The sequence below is a fragment of the Carlito syrichta genome, unplaced genomic scaffold, assembly GCF_000164805.1.
Source record: "Carlito syrichta isolate Samal-C Ts95f unplaced genomic scaffold, Tarsius_syrichta-2.0.1 Scaffold305690, whole genome shotgun sequence".
In the NCBI taxonomy this organism is placed as follows: domain Eukaryota; kingdom Metazoa; phylum Chordata; class Mammalia; order Primates; family Tarsiidae; genus Carlito; species Carlito syrichta.
This window is the reverse complement of record NW_007249786.1, coordinates 127,560-143,208: the sequence shown is the minus strand read 5'-3', so window position 1 is coordinate 143,208 and position 15,649 is coordinate 127,560. Positions and strand designations below refer to the sequence as shown.

The 15,649-nt window shown below is 40.4% G+C and overlaps 1 protein-coding gene across 1 annotated transcript in view; it reads right to left on the bottom strand.

The window, feature by feature from the left end:
- Positions 1-14,781, bottom strand: part of SUPT16H (SPT16 homolog, facilitates chromatin remodeling subunit) — a 41,249-nt gene extending 26,468 nt beyond the window's left edge. The window contains exons 1-3 of the mRNA XM_008062396.2: positions 14,365-14,781; positions 1,886-1,978; positions 435-605 (exon numbers count right to left, since the gene is read on the bottom strand). Coding sequence (XP_008060587.1) covers positions 435-605; positions 1,886-1,978; positions 14,365-14,430 — 330 coding nt within the window. The 5' untranslated portion in view covers positions 14,431-14,781. The remainder of the gene's footprint in view (positions 1-434; positions 606-1,885; positions 1,979-14,364) is intronic.
- Positions 14,782-15,649: the final 868 nt, after the last annotated feature.

Below are 15,649 nucleotides of genomic sequence, written 5' to 3'. Positions count from 1 at the left end.
TAGGAAAAGCAAAGAAACTCAAACACGTAGGTGAACACTATTCTGAGGAAAAGTCCTTATGTTACGTGGGCAGTATGACCAAAAAAAAATCATATTTGATAAAAACTGGAGACCAAGTATGTCTAAATTTTCTTAAGAATATTTAAAATTATTTGCTCCAACAAGGTACTCAGATGAAAACAAAGTATCCTCAAGAATGGAAAGATAAAGTTAGTATTCAGCAGAATTTTATAGCCCATCTGTTTTGCCACAGAACTGAAAACGGTTAAGGAAGTTTCTTCCTAATTATCAATAAACATGTGACAGAACTTGGTAATTACAATTGCAATCAAGTACAACTTTTCCTTTGCAGTCTTTAAAATTTCTATAAAGCATTTCTGCTCATCACTTTTAAACTCTTTCGCATTTATGACACATTCTTTATTAGTTCTGACCTTTTCTCGTATTAGCAATGTGATGGCAGGGGCTCCATTAGCATTCTCATTGCCCTTAGTGTTGGCAATTTGTTTCAAAAACTCCACTTTTTTCTTGCTGGCCATAAAGATGATTTTGTCATCACAGAAGACCATGATAGTATCAGTTAGTTCGTAACCAAAGAGCCATGTCTACAGGAAAAGACAACAGTGGTAACAGTATTTACAGATAAAAAACTTAAAAAACTCATACAGAAATATTTTCACATAAAATAAGCTATCTGAGATTAACTTCAAAATAATCTGGGGTGAGGAAACCTGGATGTGGATACAAATGAGATGATTTTGGCCAGGAGTTGACAACTGATTAAAACAGGATAATGGGTACGTGGGGATTCAATGTATTTTATCTACTTATTTATGCTTAAACTATACCATCCTATAATTAAAATCATCAAATCATATGGACAATCTATGTTTATAGGATCTATATCAATGTTACATAAAACAGAAGTAGATAAAAGACAGAGTAGTAGCTCAGAGAATTGTATATTCTGTCTCCTCAAAGATTGTTAGTTGCCTACCAATTATTTATTTCTCTCAAAGAGTTGCAGTTTTTAGCTGAGCACACCACCTGGCATGAAAACTCTATTTCCCATCCTTTTTTTACAGCTAAGTATGGCCATTAGATTAAATTTTGGCAAGTTTTTTTTTTTTGAGTCAGAGTCTCACTGTTGCCCAGGCTGGAGTGCAGTGGCACGCTCAGGGCCACTACAGCCTCGACCTGCCGGGCTCAGATGATCCTTCCACCTCAGCTTTCCAAATAGCTGGAACTACAGGCATAAGTCACCACACCTGGCTAATTTAAAAAAATTTATTGTAGAGACAAGGCCTCGCCATGTTGCTCAGGCTGGTCTCGAACCCCTGTTGCTCAGGCAATCCTCTCACCTCGGACTCCTAAAGTGCTGGAATTACAGGCTTGAGCCACTGCGCCCCGCTTGGCTAGTAAGTTTTAAGTGGAAATACTGTGTGGGACTTCAAGCTAGTCTTCCTAAAAAGAGAAAGAGGTCTCCAATTGGAATGTAGATGGAACAGCTGAGTTTTAGCAGCCATTCTGCACCATGCACAAGAAGCTATATTGATGGATGACAGAACAGAAACCTGGAAAAAACCCAAGTCCCTGAAGACTACATGTAAGGAAAATAATATTTTATTTAACCCACTATTATTTAGATTCTTCTGCTATATGCAGTTAAAACCCATATTATGTTCTAAATCGGTGCTAAATCCAACTGAACTTTATGTGATAATGGAAATTCTGTAACTGCTCTGTCCAATATAGAAGCCACTACTAAGTACCTGAAACACAGTTGAGGGGCCTGAGAAATTGAATTTTTAGTGTTGCTACCATACTGAACAGTGCAGATGACTCAGTGACTCTTAAGGGATAAACCCTGCTATAAATTTCTCACCTGTAAGGCAGTTGATTTGGCATAAACAATTTCTTCATCAACACCCACTGATACTACGATGGCATCAACATTGGCATACTCATCTTCTCCTTTCTGAAAAAGAGCAGGTAATTTAGTCACTTAATCTTTTCATGCTAGCAAAACAGGAATATACGCTTCAGTATTTATCTAGGATATGTAAAATTTTTTTCCTAATAGAAATACCAAGTTTAAGTGCATGCCTGCTTGGCAACCTCACAGCTATTAGTTCTATTTATTTTTCTTTTATAGAATTTGTTAACTGTTTATTTATCAGGAGAAACAATTACTTTAGCCCCTATAGTTATGTTTCATAGTTCAGAAACACAGGTCAGTGACAAACTTCTATGTAACTCAACCCAAAGAAATTCTTTATATTCCAAAATCACTTTGCACTCTGCAAGATGCCAGCCTTCTTCATCTCAAGATCTTTCATGGAATCACTTCTACAGAAATCCACATGTATTTTCTTTCTTGTTTCAGCCACAGCAAATTTGCAGAGCTGCAACCCCTAGGGATACAATGAATGCTCCAGTAATATGAAATCACAGATGCCTGCCAGAAAGTCATACACCTGGGGTTTTGTCCAAGCACTGGAAGTCATGGTAGTTATTGTCCTTGATAGGTATGTCAATCTCAACACCAACATCCTTCCTGGCTGACAGAGAAATGGGAGCTCTTTTTTTAAAAAGCTTTACTGAGAGAGGAACAGTGTTTAGGAGAATTAATGCGCCCATCACCACTACCTAATTATGGAAAATTTTCATCTCTACAAAAAGAAACCCTGTGCCCTTTAGCAATCACTCTGTATCTCCCCATGCCTCTTCCCTGCTAATCTAGTATCTGTCTCTATAGATGTGTCTATTCTGGACAAGTCCCATAAACAGATCAAATAAAAGGTTGCCTTGTGTCTGGCACCTTTCACTTACCATGTTTTCAAGGTTCGTCTGTGTTGCAGCATATATCAATACTTAATTCCTTTTCATTGCTAACTATTTGTGTTGATATACCACATCTTATCTATTCATTCATCAGTTGTTGGACACTTAGGTAGTTTCCACTTTTTGGTTATTATCTTCTTGTTTTGAGATAGGGTCTTGCTCTGTCACACAGGCTGGAGTGCAGTGACATGATAGCTCACTGCAATCTTTAACTCCTGGCCTCCCACTTCAGCCTCCTGAGTAGCTAGGACTACAGGTATATGCCACCCATTTTTTTTTGTAGACAGGGTCTCACTATGTTGCTCAGGTTGGTCCTAAACTCCTGGCCTCGAGCAGTCTTCCTGCTTCAGCCTCCCAAAGTGCTGGGATAACGGGTGTGAGTTACTGCACCTGGTACTTTTGGCTATTACAACATTGCCACAAACATTTGAATATAAGTTTTTGTGTGGACATATTTCTCTGGGTATATATCTAGAGCAACAACTAGTGGATCATACAGTAACTGCTTAATTTTTCTGAGGGATCATCAGACCGTTTTCCAACGGGATTGTGCTATTTTACATTCATAACAAGAGTGCATGAGGGTTTCAATTTTCCTACCATGTTATTATCTGTCTTCTTTATTATAGTCAACTAATGGTGTGAATTAGTATCTCAATGTAGTATCTCAATGTAGAATTAGTATCTCAATGCATTTCCCTGATGGCTAATGATGTTGAGCATTATTTCATGTGACTATTGACCATTTGTATACATTTTTTAAGAAATGCCTGTTCAGATCTTTCCTCTGCCCATTTTGCTGAGTTATTGCTTTAGTATTGTGCTTTCATATTTTAGCTACAACTCCCCTTATCAGGATTTGCAAGTATCTTCTCCCATTCAGTGCACTGTCTTTCATTTTCTTGATGGGGTCCTTTTGTGTGTGCGTGTTTTAGGGTCTCTCTCTGTTACGCAAGCTGGACTGCAGTGGCTTGTTCATGACTCACCAGTCTCAACCTCCTGGGTCCTGGGTTCAGGCGATCCTTCCGCCTCAGCCTACCAAGTAGCTGGGACTACAGGCACATGCTACCACATCCAGCTAATTTTTTTGGTGGGCGGGGAGATGAGATCTATGTTGTCCATGCTGAATTCAAACAATCCTCCTGCCTCAGCCAAAGTGCTAAGATGACAGGCATGAGCCACCACACCAGTGTCTAATTTCTAAGAAGTTCAATTTATTTATTTTCTTGCGTTTGGTGTCTTTCCTAAGAAGGTTTTGCCTAACACAAGGTCAACTTAGATTTACTCTAATACTTCTACAAGAGTCTCATAGTTTTAGTTCTTACATTGAGGTCTATGATTCATTTTGAGTTAACTTTTATATATAGTAGGTGGACTACCCCAACTTCATTCTTTTCAGGTGGTTATCCAGTTGTCCCAGCATTACTTGCTGAAAAGACCATTATTTCCTCACTTTTCCGCTCTCGACAAAAATCAAATGACCATACATGTAAGGGTTTATTTCTGAATTCTCATTTATAGTCCATTGATCTACATGTCTAGCCTTATGCCATGCTGTTTTGATTACTATAACTCTGTAGTAAGTTTGAAAATCCTCCAACCATTAGCTACTCTTAAACAGCTCCATTAAGCCAAAAGATTGGTAATTCTGGACTTTAATTGTGGCTTCCCCTATAAAGTCAAGATAAACATCTATGTAAGTCTCATCTACCTTTTAAGATTTCTAGGTGCCTATAAGAATACAAACATGATAGCAACTGAGGGTTCTGTTGTATTTCTCTACTGCAACAAAGCATATTATACAAAGAAGTTACTACATAGAAGCTGTATTTATTCCTCCATTGCTTTTCAGTGAGAAATGTTTTTCTCCAGGTTTGTACAAAGTTTTATCACTAGCACTCACTGATGATGTAAAAGTAAAGGTAGTTAAAACTGCCATAGTGCCATAGTCTTAATCAAGGCAGTAGCACCAACCTGTACTTCTCCACTACTACACAATAGATAGGGGGGAAAAAGCCAGTTTCACTTAAGGATGCCTGTGATACAGTAAAAATGATTGATAAGTATTATGAAATCCCAGCCCTTGAGTGTATGCTTCTTTAACATCCTATATAAAGAAATGAGAAGTATACCCAAAGCACTTCCATGTGTGCACTAAAACATGATGGGTGTCTCAAGGAAAAGCACTTGGACAAAGTACTTGAGTAGTAGGATGAATAAACCATTTGAAGAGATTTGGGTATCTGGCATACATCTTCTCAAAAATTAATGAAGTAAGCTTGTCATGTCAAGGGAAACAACTGAGGTGCTACCAATGATAAAATTTGCCTGAAAGGCAAAAAAATTAAAATTCTGAAAAACCTTTATGTCTCACTATGAACTTGACAGTTTCCCTAGTTTCATTAGATTTTTTTATGAGCTCAATGGTAACATTAACATGTATGAATCTTTGATATTGTATAATGAAATATGCCAGTATTTGGAAGACCTGCACAACTGAGGGAACTAATGTTTTCCAAATAAGTAATGCATACTGTTACAAAGTTATCCATGGGTAAAAGACCAAAGGAGCAACACAGACCAGTTAGTTAAACTAACTCTTAAGCTATTACAACTTGAGTTTTAGCAGGGCGCAGTGGCTCATGTCTGTAATCCCAGGACTTTGGGAGGCAGAGGCGAGTGGAGTGCCTGAGCTCAGGGGTTGGAGACCAGTCTGAACAACATGGCAAGACCTCGTCTCTACAATAAATCATAAAATTAGCCAGGCATGGTAGTGCATGCCTGTAATTCCAGCTACTTGGAAGGCTGAGGCAGAAGGATCGCCGCACAGTCCTCGCAGTCTTGACCTGGTGGGCTCAGGCAATCCTTCTGCCTCAGTCATCCAAGTAGCTGGAACTACAGGTATGTGCCACCACACCCAGCTAATTTTTTTATTTATTGTAGAGACAAGGTCTCACCAAGTTGCCCAGGCTGGTATCAGGCAGTCCTCTTGCCTTCACCTCCCAAAGTACTGGGGTTAAGGGCATGAGCCACTGTGCACAGCCTCTGATTTTTTTTTTTGAGTTGGAGTCTCACTCTGTCACCCAGACTGGAGTGCAGTGGCCGCTTCCGGCCACCGCAGCCTCAACCTGCTGGGCTCCGGCGATCTTTCCGCCTCAGCCTTCCAAGTAGCCGGAATTACAGGCATGCGCTACCACACCCGGCTGATTTTTTGATTTATTGTAGAGATGAGGTCTTGCTGCTCAGGCGGGTCTCGAACCCGCACGCTCAGGCAATCCCACTCATCTCAGCCTCCCAAAGGCGCGGGATTACAGGCTGAGCCACCGAGCCTGGCTCTGATTTTTATCTATAAGGAGACTTAGGGTCACTTGACACTTTTTTCCAGTAGAATGTCAATATTGGTGGCTTCTTAAATTTACTGGAAATTTCAGCAACTGTAAGCAACAGGTATCAGGTTGTTGGTCTGTCTTCTGTATTTAGGGAGGTAATATGCCTATTGAGTAAAGGCTCACTCTGGAAGCCAGACTGCTTGGGCTTTAATCCTTGACTCTACCACTTTCAGTGACATAATCTCTTTGTCCTCCAGTCTCCTCGAATTTCATCTGTAAGTGTTGCTGTTAGACTAAATAAGTTAATGTGTATATAGTACTTAGAACAGTACCTAGCTCATAATAACCACTACATTAAGTATGTGTCATTATTATTATTAAAGACTGAAATGGCTATTTATTTAAAAAGTTACTGTCTATTGTACCAATACTGTTACTGATACTGAAGATTTGTTGTTGACTATATAATCAGTACAGAATATACACAGTAAAACAAGCTTTCAGAAGGTGTATACCCAAAAGGAGATGATTTTAGATGGTACTCATATGTGGCTTCAGTTTTTAAATTTTTTTGAGTCAGTCTCACTCCATTACCCAGGCTGGAGTGGGCAATTACAGTTACCGCAGTCACAACCTGCTGGGTTCAGGTGATCCTTCCATCTCATTCTTCCAAGTAGCCAGAACTACAGGCATACACCACCATGCCCAGCTAAGTTTTTTGATTTACTGTAGAGACAAAGTCTCACCAAGTTCCCAGGATGGTCTTGAACCCCTAGTCTCAGGCAATCCCCTTGCCTCTGCCACCCAAACTGTTAGGATTTCAGGAGTGAGCCACCATGCCTGGCCACAGATGTGACTTCAAATATTCGATCACAAAGTAAAAAATAGTAAGAAATACTAAATACTTTTTAATTCTCTTTTAATCCTTCTCATGACGCCAAAAATACATGTTTGGTGCTAGTCCTTAACACCTGCTACAATTTAATAACAGTTGTGCTTACATTACACCTTTATTTGACACCTACTTTTAATTTTTGACAAGTGACACAATTTTCCATTTATAGTGATGTAAAGTACATTTCTGAGTGTATTTAAAAAGTACAACAGATATTTGGAAAACAAAAAAAGATAACAGAGAATGGTAAATGAGTAAGCAGAGCTGGGATTAGTTACATCCTAAATGACTGACAAGTACTCTCACTGGGAAGATACTGGTAAGAATCAGCGCCTTTACATATATAGCTTTTCCTAGGTATTCACAGGGGATTTGGTTCCAGGACCCCTGTGGATGTCAAAATCCTATATAAAATGGCATGGTATTAGCACACAACCTATGTACATCCTCCTATATACTTTAAATTACTTATAATAATACCCAATATACTTTAAATACCCAACTATGTAAATAGTTGTTAGACTGTATTGCTCATTTAAATTTTGTTTTATCTTCATTTTTTTGAGTTGGGGGAGGTCTCACTATGTTGCCCTAGCGGGTCTCAAATTCCAGGCTCAAGCAATCCTCCGGCCTTGGCCACCCAAACTACTGCCATTACAGGTGTGAGCCACTGTGCCTGGCCTGTTGTATTTTTTTTTTTAAGTGTTCCTTTTTTTTTTTTTTTAGTGTTCCTTTCCTGTATATCTTTGATGGCAGATGGTTGGCCCCATGGATGCAGTACTCCCTAATACAGAAAACTAACTGTACATATCTTGTAGAGCCCCAATAGGTTCAAAACTCAGGAGGCACTAAGTATCAGGAAAGGGGAATGGGTGTGTATTGCATTTAAGGCTGAAAACAAAAGGTGTGGTCAGCAAGATCAAGAGATGGATCCTCAGTTCTTTTAAGCCGAGATAATCCCTAATCCTTCCACAAATGACTCAATTTGGAGAAATGAACTCAAAAAAGCTCCAGACTCAAGATACCAGGCCCAGTAGAAGGCAAGAGCTAAATGTGGTGGAGTTAAAGTGCATTCTTTTTTTTTTTGAGTTGGACTCTCACTCTGTTGCCCAGACTGGAGCACAGTGGCCGCTCCCGGCCACCGCAGCCTCGATCTGCTGGGCTCCGGTGATCCTTCCGCCTCAGCCTTACAGGTAGCTGGAACTACAGGCGTGCGCTACCACACCCGGCTAATTTTCTGATTTATTGTAGAGATGAGGTCTCACCAAGTTGCCCAGGTGGGTCTCGAACCCACGGGCTCAGGCAATTCATTCACCTCAGCCTCCCAAAGGCACGGGATTACAGGCTGAGCCACTGAGCCTGGCTAAAGTGCATTCTGAGTAACAATAATTGGGAACAAATGTTCAAAAGACTAGAGAATTTTTATTTGAACATCTTGACTGAATTCAAAGAAACACTTTTAGATACTGGTATCTGGGGATTCTCTTTGGAATAAGCCAGACCATTCAATCTATTATAACATCCATCAGTCGAGTGGTCCCAATCATGCAGAGCTTCCAATCAGTTTCTTATATTGCCTTATTCTTAATATGGACAGGTAGCCAAGTCTCATTTTCATTTTTGAGATGCTCTAATATTTAAGAGGGAAAGCAAATAAATCCAAAGGAAAAAGACAATGCAGAGGACAGGAAAAAAAATTAAATGAAAGCATCCCTTATAAGAGAAACTACTAGTACATCTATGATATAAGAACAGAAAATAAGAACTTTTAGAAATAAAAAAATCATAGCTGAAGTAAAAAAAAAAAAAAAAATTCCTTTTTTTTTTGCATAGGGATAAAAATAAAATTTCAGTAATAGATGAGAAAATGAAGTTAAGAAACAATCCCTGGAAGTAGAAGACACAGAGATAGGAATAAAATTAAAAGATAAACAACAAAAAGATTTAAAACAAAAGAGGTCTAAACCTTTCTAAATAGGAATTTCAGAAACAAAAGAGATCACCGAGGAAATGAAAAGAAGAAAATGATCAGAGAGAGGCCAGCTGTGATGGCTCATGCCTGTAATGTCAACACTTGAGAGAACAAGGTGAGAGGACTGCTTGAACCCAGGAGTCTGAGACCAGCTTAGGCAACACAGCGAGACCTCATCTCTACAAAAAAATGAAAAAATCAGCAGGGCATGGTTGCTGCAGGTTTGTATCTCATCTACTTGGGAGGCTGAGGTAGAAAGATTGCCTCAGCCAAGGAGGTTGAGACTGCACTGAGTTGTCATTATTCCACTGCACTCCAGCCTGGGCTAGAGAGCGAGATCCCCAACTCAAAAACAATTAAAAAAAAATGTTCAAAGAATATAAGATGCTAGCACTGAAGGATGTGAACCTGAGATTAAAAGGATTCTTCAGTTCCCAACTCAATGCAAGAAAAACAGACATACCAAGGCACACGGCTGTAAAATTTCAAAACACAAGTTTCAGCAAGAACACGCTGTACGTGTACTCTATGAATAGAGACCTATCAGTCTTCTCAAGAGTAATGCTGAAAGCTTGAAGACTAACAAACAATGGCTTCAAAATTCTGAGCAGAAAGTGATTTTCAACCCAGAATTTTATACCAATGAACTGCATTATTAACCATAAGTGAGGAAAGAAGGACACTTTCTTTTTTTAGAGTAGATCTCACTCTGTCACCCAAGCTGGAGGACAATGAGGCGATCATGGTTCACTGCAATCTCAACCTCCTGGGCTCAAGCGATCCTTCCACATCAGCCTCCCAAATAGCTGGAACTACAGGGGTGTGCCAGGATACCAGGCTAATTTTTGTATTTGTTGTGGAGTCTTACTATGGTGCCCAGGTATGGAATAACATTTTCTAAAATACACAAGGGCTCAATAAACCTATATATCCTATCCATCCTTTAAGAAGCTCTTAGAGGGCCATTGCCTTTCTAAGCTATAGTGTGGTCATGTGCCTTTTGAGCTATGGCCAGGCCATGTTTCCTGCCTTTGGCCCCCTCCCCTACCTTGAGGAGGTGAATCTCTTCTTTCTCTTTTTCTCTAATTCACTTTATAAATAAAGCATATTTTCTAATCTAAAAAATATAGTAAAAAACGGGAAAGCAGGAGTGGGGCTTAAAAACAAACATGGATTAAGATTCTTTTGAGTGTAAGAATTTTAGAATAAAAAGTTGGTATTATTATTGTAACAGACCTGTTGAAGAAAATTAACACTAGAAGATTTTTTTAAAAGTAGAAAAATTGAGGTAATCATTAATGCCAGAAAAAAATTAAAAACTGTAGCAAAAATAAAAGGTAATTATGTTCTTACTTCCTCCAGCAGTGAAGATATTTACATGAGCATAGAAATGTAAATGTTGACTACTGATTACTAAAAATTGTGAGAAAATTTTATTAAAAAGAATGGATGTGTGATAAATCAAGTATAATAAAATATGAATTGTCAGGCAGGGCGCGGTGGCTAAGTCTGTAATCCCAGCACTTTGGGAGGCCAAGGTGAGAAGATTGGCTGAGCTCAGGAGTTCGAGACCAGTCTGGGCAACTTGGTGAGGCCTCATCTCTACAATAAATAAAAAAATAAGCTGGACATGGTAGTGTGCACCTGTAGTTTCAGCTACCCTTCGGCTGAGGCAGAAGGGTCACTTAAGCCCAGCAGGCGGTGGTGGCCATGAGTGTGCCACTGCACTCCAGTCTAAGCAACAGAGTGAGACTGACTAAAAAAAAAAAAAAATTTTTTTAATTGTATAATCTAGGTGAGGGGTAAATGAGGTTTCCTGTAAAAATTCTTTCAACTTTTTTGTCTGAAAAAAATTATATCAAAAAATTTAAAAGTATCAGCAGACAGGGGAAGTCTGAATGAGTGTGATGATATAAATAAGGTAAATTCTAATCTACCATGAGTTAATATCTAAAATTCACAAATCAAGAATACCAATATATAAATATTACTGAGACATATGAAAGAAACAGAAGTACTGAAAGTGGTTGCCTCTGGGACAGGTGACTATTTTTTGTTTTAAGGCTGTTATTAGAATTACAATTAAAAAAAACTAAATGTATTACTTGATTCAAAATAATTTTTAAAATTAAAGCTACATAAAATATAATACAGGTGAGTAAGAAATCTGCAAAAAATTGTGAATGTGGTATCTGAATAATAAAAGTTGGAGAAATACTGCAGCAGAGGAACTATCTTCCTTTGAACCAAATGGGTATTGTCAAAAAAAGAAAGCAAGAATAACAAAAAATCCCCAATCTGCCTGGGTATTTACTTCCATCTACCCCTCCTCTTTACTCAAGAGACCACAGGATTACGGAAAGGTTTTCTATCCCACTCCAGAGATAAAGGAGTCATGAAGAACTGAGACGAGTGGAAGTAATCCATTGTCTTGCTTAAAGTGATACAGGAATTATCTACATGGTTGGCTCTCTGTATCCACGGGTCCCATCATCTGTGGATTCAACCAACCACAGATTACAAATATTTAATTTGGCTGGACATGCTGGCTTACATCTGTAATCCCAATACTTTGGAGGTTGAGACAGGAGGATTGCTTGAGGCCAGGAGTTGGAGACTAGCCTGGGCAACATAGTGAGACTTCGTCTCTACAAAAAAATGAAAAAGTTAGCTGTTATGGTGGTGTGCTGAGGCACAAGGATCGGTTGAGCCCAGGAGCTTGAAGCTGCGGTGAGCCAGAATCCCTCCACTGCATTCCAGCCTGGGTGACAGGTTGAAACCTCTACCAAAAAAAAAAAAAAAAAAAAGACATTTATTTTCTTGTCATTATTTCCTAAACAATACAGTATAACAATTATAAGTAATCGTGAGATTACAGAAAGTATGAGAGAATGTGCATAGGCTGTGCAAATCCACCAATTTCTTTCAGGGACTTGAGCATCCTTGGATTTAGGCATTTCTGATAAATTCTAGAACCAATCCCCAACATATACCGAGGAAAGACTATTACATATTTTCTTTAGAAACGAGGTCTTGCTATTTTGCCCAAGCTGGGTCTCAATTTCTTGGCCTTAAACAATCCTCTTGCCTCAGTCTCCCAAGTAGCTGAAATTACAGGTGCTCCCATGGTAAGACTATTTTTTATAAAAATCCTCCTAGGCTACAGAAGATAGTTGCCTCGTCTTAGGGAACAACCCAGAACAAAAAACTAAGCCACTATAAAAATTAGTAGAGAGCCAGAAAGTAGCACTCAAGAGATGCACTGATATTACAGCTTAGTATTCTTCACTGGCATAAAATTACTTTCTTTTTGGGGTTGTAGACAGTTGACAGAGTTGCATGAATGAATGCACTAGATCAGTATCCTTTTTGAAAACAGCTATTGTGACAGTTTATTGAATTATTCAGGATAAAAGGCAGATGACATCAAGGTCTACTCATAGCAAGATGTCCTAATGGGTAGGTCTCAAAAGATTCACAGGTGTCTAAATATTGTACCCTTCACTCCACAAAGCAGCTGTACCTGGGATGGTGGGTAACTTCTTTTGTTTCCCTCAACGAGCAGTACAAATCACATTACTGCTAAAAATAATCACAATCATGAAAAGGCTGGAAATCCCTCAAAAAGGACCCAGTATAAGACACAGGAAAAGCACACAGATGGCTTCTATGGCCCACCACTATCACCTGAGATTTTCTAATGTGGAAAAAGGGCTGTAAATCCTTTCTGCTTAGAGCTCTAACTTAAAAAAATAAAAGGCAGGACTGGACTAGACTCCAAGAGTCATACAGTCATAAGTCCTAGTCAGTCCTAGTCACTATCGAGGTCTCCTGCTGATTTTTGACTAAGCCCATTTTCTTATCTCTAAAATGACACTATTTACATAAAAACATAAGGCTTAATGTCATAGAAATTTCTATGCAGTTAAAAGTGTGCGATACTGCAATAGCTTGTAGAACATGTTACGAAAATTATAATTAAGGAATAATATTTGCAGTAGCCTCATGAATGACATAATTTGAACTGAATCACTAAGACTAGAAACAGCTTACACATCAAACGTGCATAGTCGCAGGGTTTATGGGGGGGGAGGGTTTCTGATTATCACCAGCACATTAATCGTTATTGATCATTAGAAAATACTGAAGCTGTAAAAGTATTTTTTTTAACATAGATCATGTTCAAATATATGACAGTGAGAGAAGCTGTAAAAGCATCTGGTAGAAATTAACCAATACAAAAACTTAAAAATAAATGTTTAGCATTCATCTAGCATAGTTATTTCTGCTTTTCATAAAATGTAACAGAATCCATTTTATTTTCAATTATTCTAATGCACTTAGCTTCAAAAGATGAAACATGCACAGGCACCGTTAATATGAACGGCAGGTAAATGAACAATTTTAATAGCTTGGTTTTAGGAGAAGATCAGTTTGAAAAATAATTTACAATGCTGAAATGAGAAATGAACATTTTTCTTCCCTTGATGACAGGGTTCAGAGGCCAGAGTTTAGCTCAGGCTGCAGCACAGAAAGCAACTAAGTGTTTATTCAATTAATAAGTTAATGCCACAAACATAACTTCTAACTGTGGACGTTTTTAAAGCATCAACGCTGCCCAATCTTCAAAAGACTGGCAACAGCCACAGTTCTTTTTCTGAACACGTGCCCCGGGCACTCTACCAAAAACAAATAAGGTTTTAGGCATCACAGCATTTTGGGGGGGCATTACTAATGTCTGCAGGTTTTCAGCGTTAGGTCTCTGTTACCCACACCAGGGCCTAGGACACGAGGCGGTTGCGCGTGAGCAGTATTTCTTTTTTTAACTCCAGCAAAAGCCCCGCAAAGGATAAACGCGAAGAGCCCGATTCACATCCTCCTTGCCCTTCCACCTCTCCTTTACGAAGATGGTTATAATTCTGGCGGGACCTGGGGCGGAATATGGTGGTTCTGGAGGGACAGAGCGAGTGCGTGGGTGCGTGTGAAGACCGCAGGAGGGGGCAGCAAGACGTGATCACGGAGTGGGAGGGAAGGATGTTGCCTCTTCTAGGGCGGGAAGAGACTGCGAGGTGGCTGTTATGCATGACCGGGGCTGGCACGCGGGGAAGATGGTGGTGGCCGCAGGGCAGGGCGACTGCGGGGGATTCCCTGTTACGGGGAGGCGCTCGTGGCCGCCTGCGGTGAATGATTCGGGAGCAACGAAAGGGGTGCGACACTGAACCCGGGAATTCCTGACCGAAAGAGAAAAAAGGGCGCCGAGAAACAGGGTTATTATGGGATGGCTGAGGGGGGCTCCCAAGGAAAAATTACGGGATCTTCCTCACCCGCCAATTGCTGTACAGTCTCTTCACTCGCCGATAATAAGCGTCTTTATCCAGAGTCACAGCCATAGCCCCGGACGCCGCTTCCCCTCGGGTGCCGAGTATCACGCGAGGTCCCGGCTCCGCCACCAGCTCTCGGCCCCGGAATCCCGCACTCTCCCGGTGACCCGGAAGTATCGACCTCAAAGATGCCCTTTCCGCTTCCGGGTCCCCAGAGCGGTTTTATTTTTTGTTGTTGTTGTTTTTTGTTTTTTTTTCTACCCCCCCCTTTTAATCCTCTTTCGGATGGGTGGAGAGGAGAAGAGAAAGAAAAAGAGTGGGGAAATCAACAAAATGTGCAATGCAAAAAGAGTCGATTTTCGCGGGGTTTTCTAGTCAACTTCGCCACAGTAGCACAGGAATCGGCGTCATCACGTGATGCTCTCTCAGGCAAATCGCGGCTTCCAGGAGCTTCGACTTTTTGCCGAAGCTGCAGCAGCCGGCGAAGCGAGGGAGGCGGGAGGCCCGACGCACCTGCCCCGCCCCACACGAGATGCCGCGCGCGGGTGTAATGGCCACACCCCGTCGGCAAAGGAAGGGGAAGCAGAAAGAGCAGCACCTGGCGTGGGAAAGGAGTGAGGATACTACAGCGTAGCTGGGTGGGTGCCTCTCCCATAAATGGTGGGGGAGCAAAAGGCTCTACTGCTCCACGGCTGGAAGGATCCTGGGTGCCAGGACGCTGAGTCAAGCGCTCCGCACGGACGGAGAGCTCAAACCAGGAAGATGGAGTTCACCTTCGCGAATAAGTATGACCCAAGCTATGGGGAAGAACCTAGCTGTAGGAAGGAAATAAGATGCTGGGGCTTCATCTGAGTGGTGTGTTAGTAGGAGGGTTGGAGGAGACTCCAGGAATCTTTGAGGGACTCCAAAAACCTTTGGTTCCCTCAACCCCAGGCCCCTCAGCATCCTTCCAGTCAGCCAGTCCCCCTGCTGCAGTCCGTGAAATGTGACACCATTCTATGGCTTCCCCAAAAGCATCATTAATTCGAAACAAAATGTACCCGGTTTTTTTAAGAAATCCTTCCTTCTCCTCTCAGAACTTGAATTTGAATCTAGACGTCTGCCTGCTATTTACCTTAAATTATTCCCTTGCCTTTAGCAAGCCTACATTTATATATACCCTGTAGATTAGTACAGATAACTTGTCTGCTCTATCCACAGTAACTTAGTATGAACAGTATTGAACTTCAGGAAAGTGGTGTTGAAATTACCCACCATGAACATCAACTCTTAAAATTAATACTGCTTA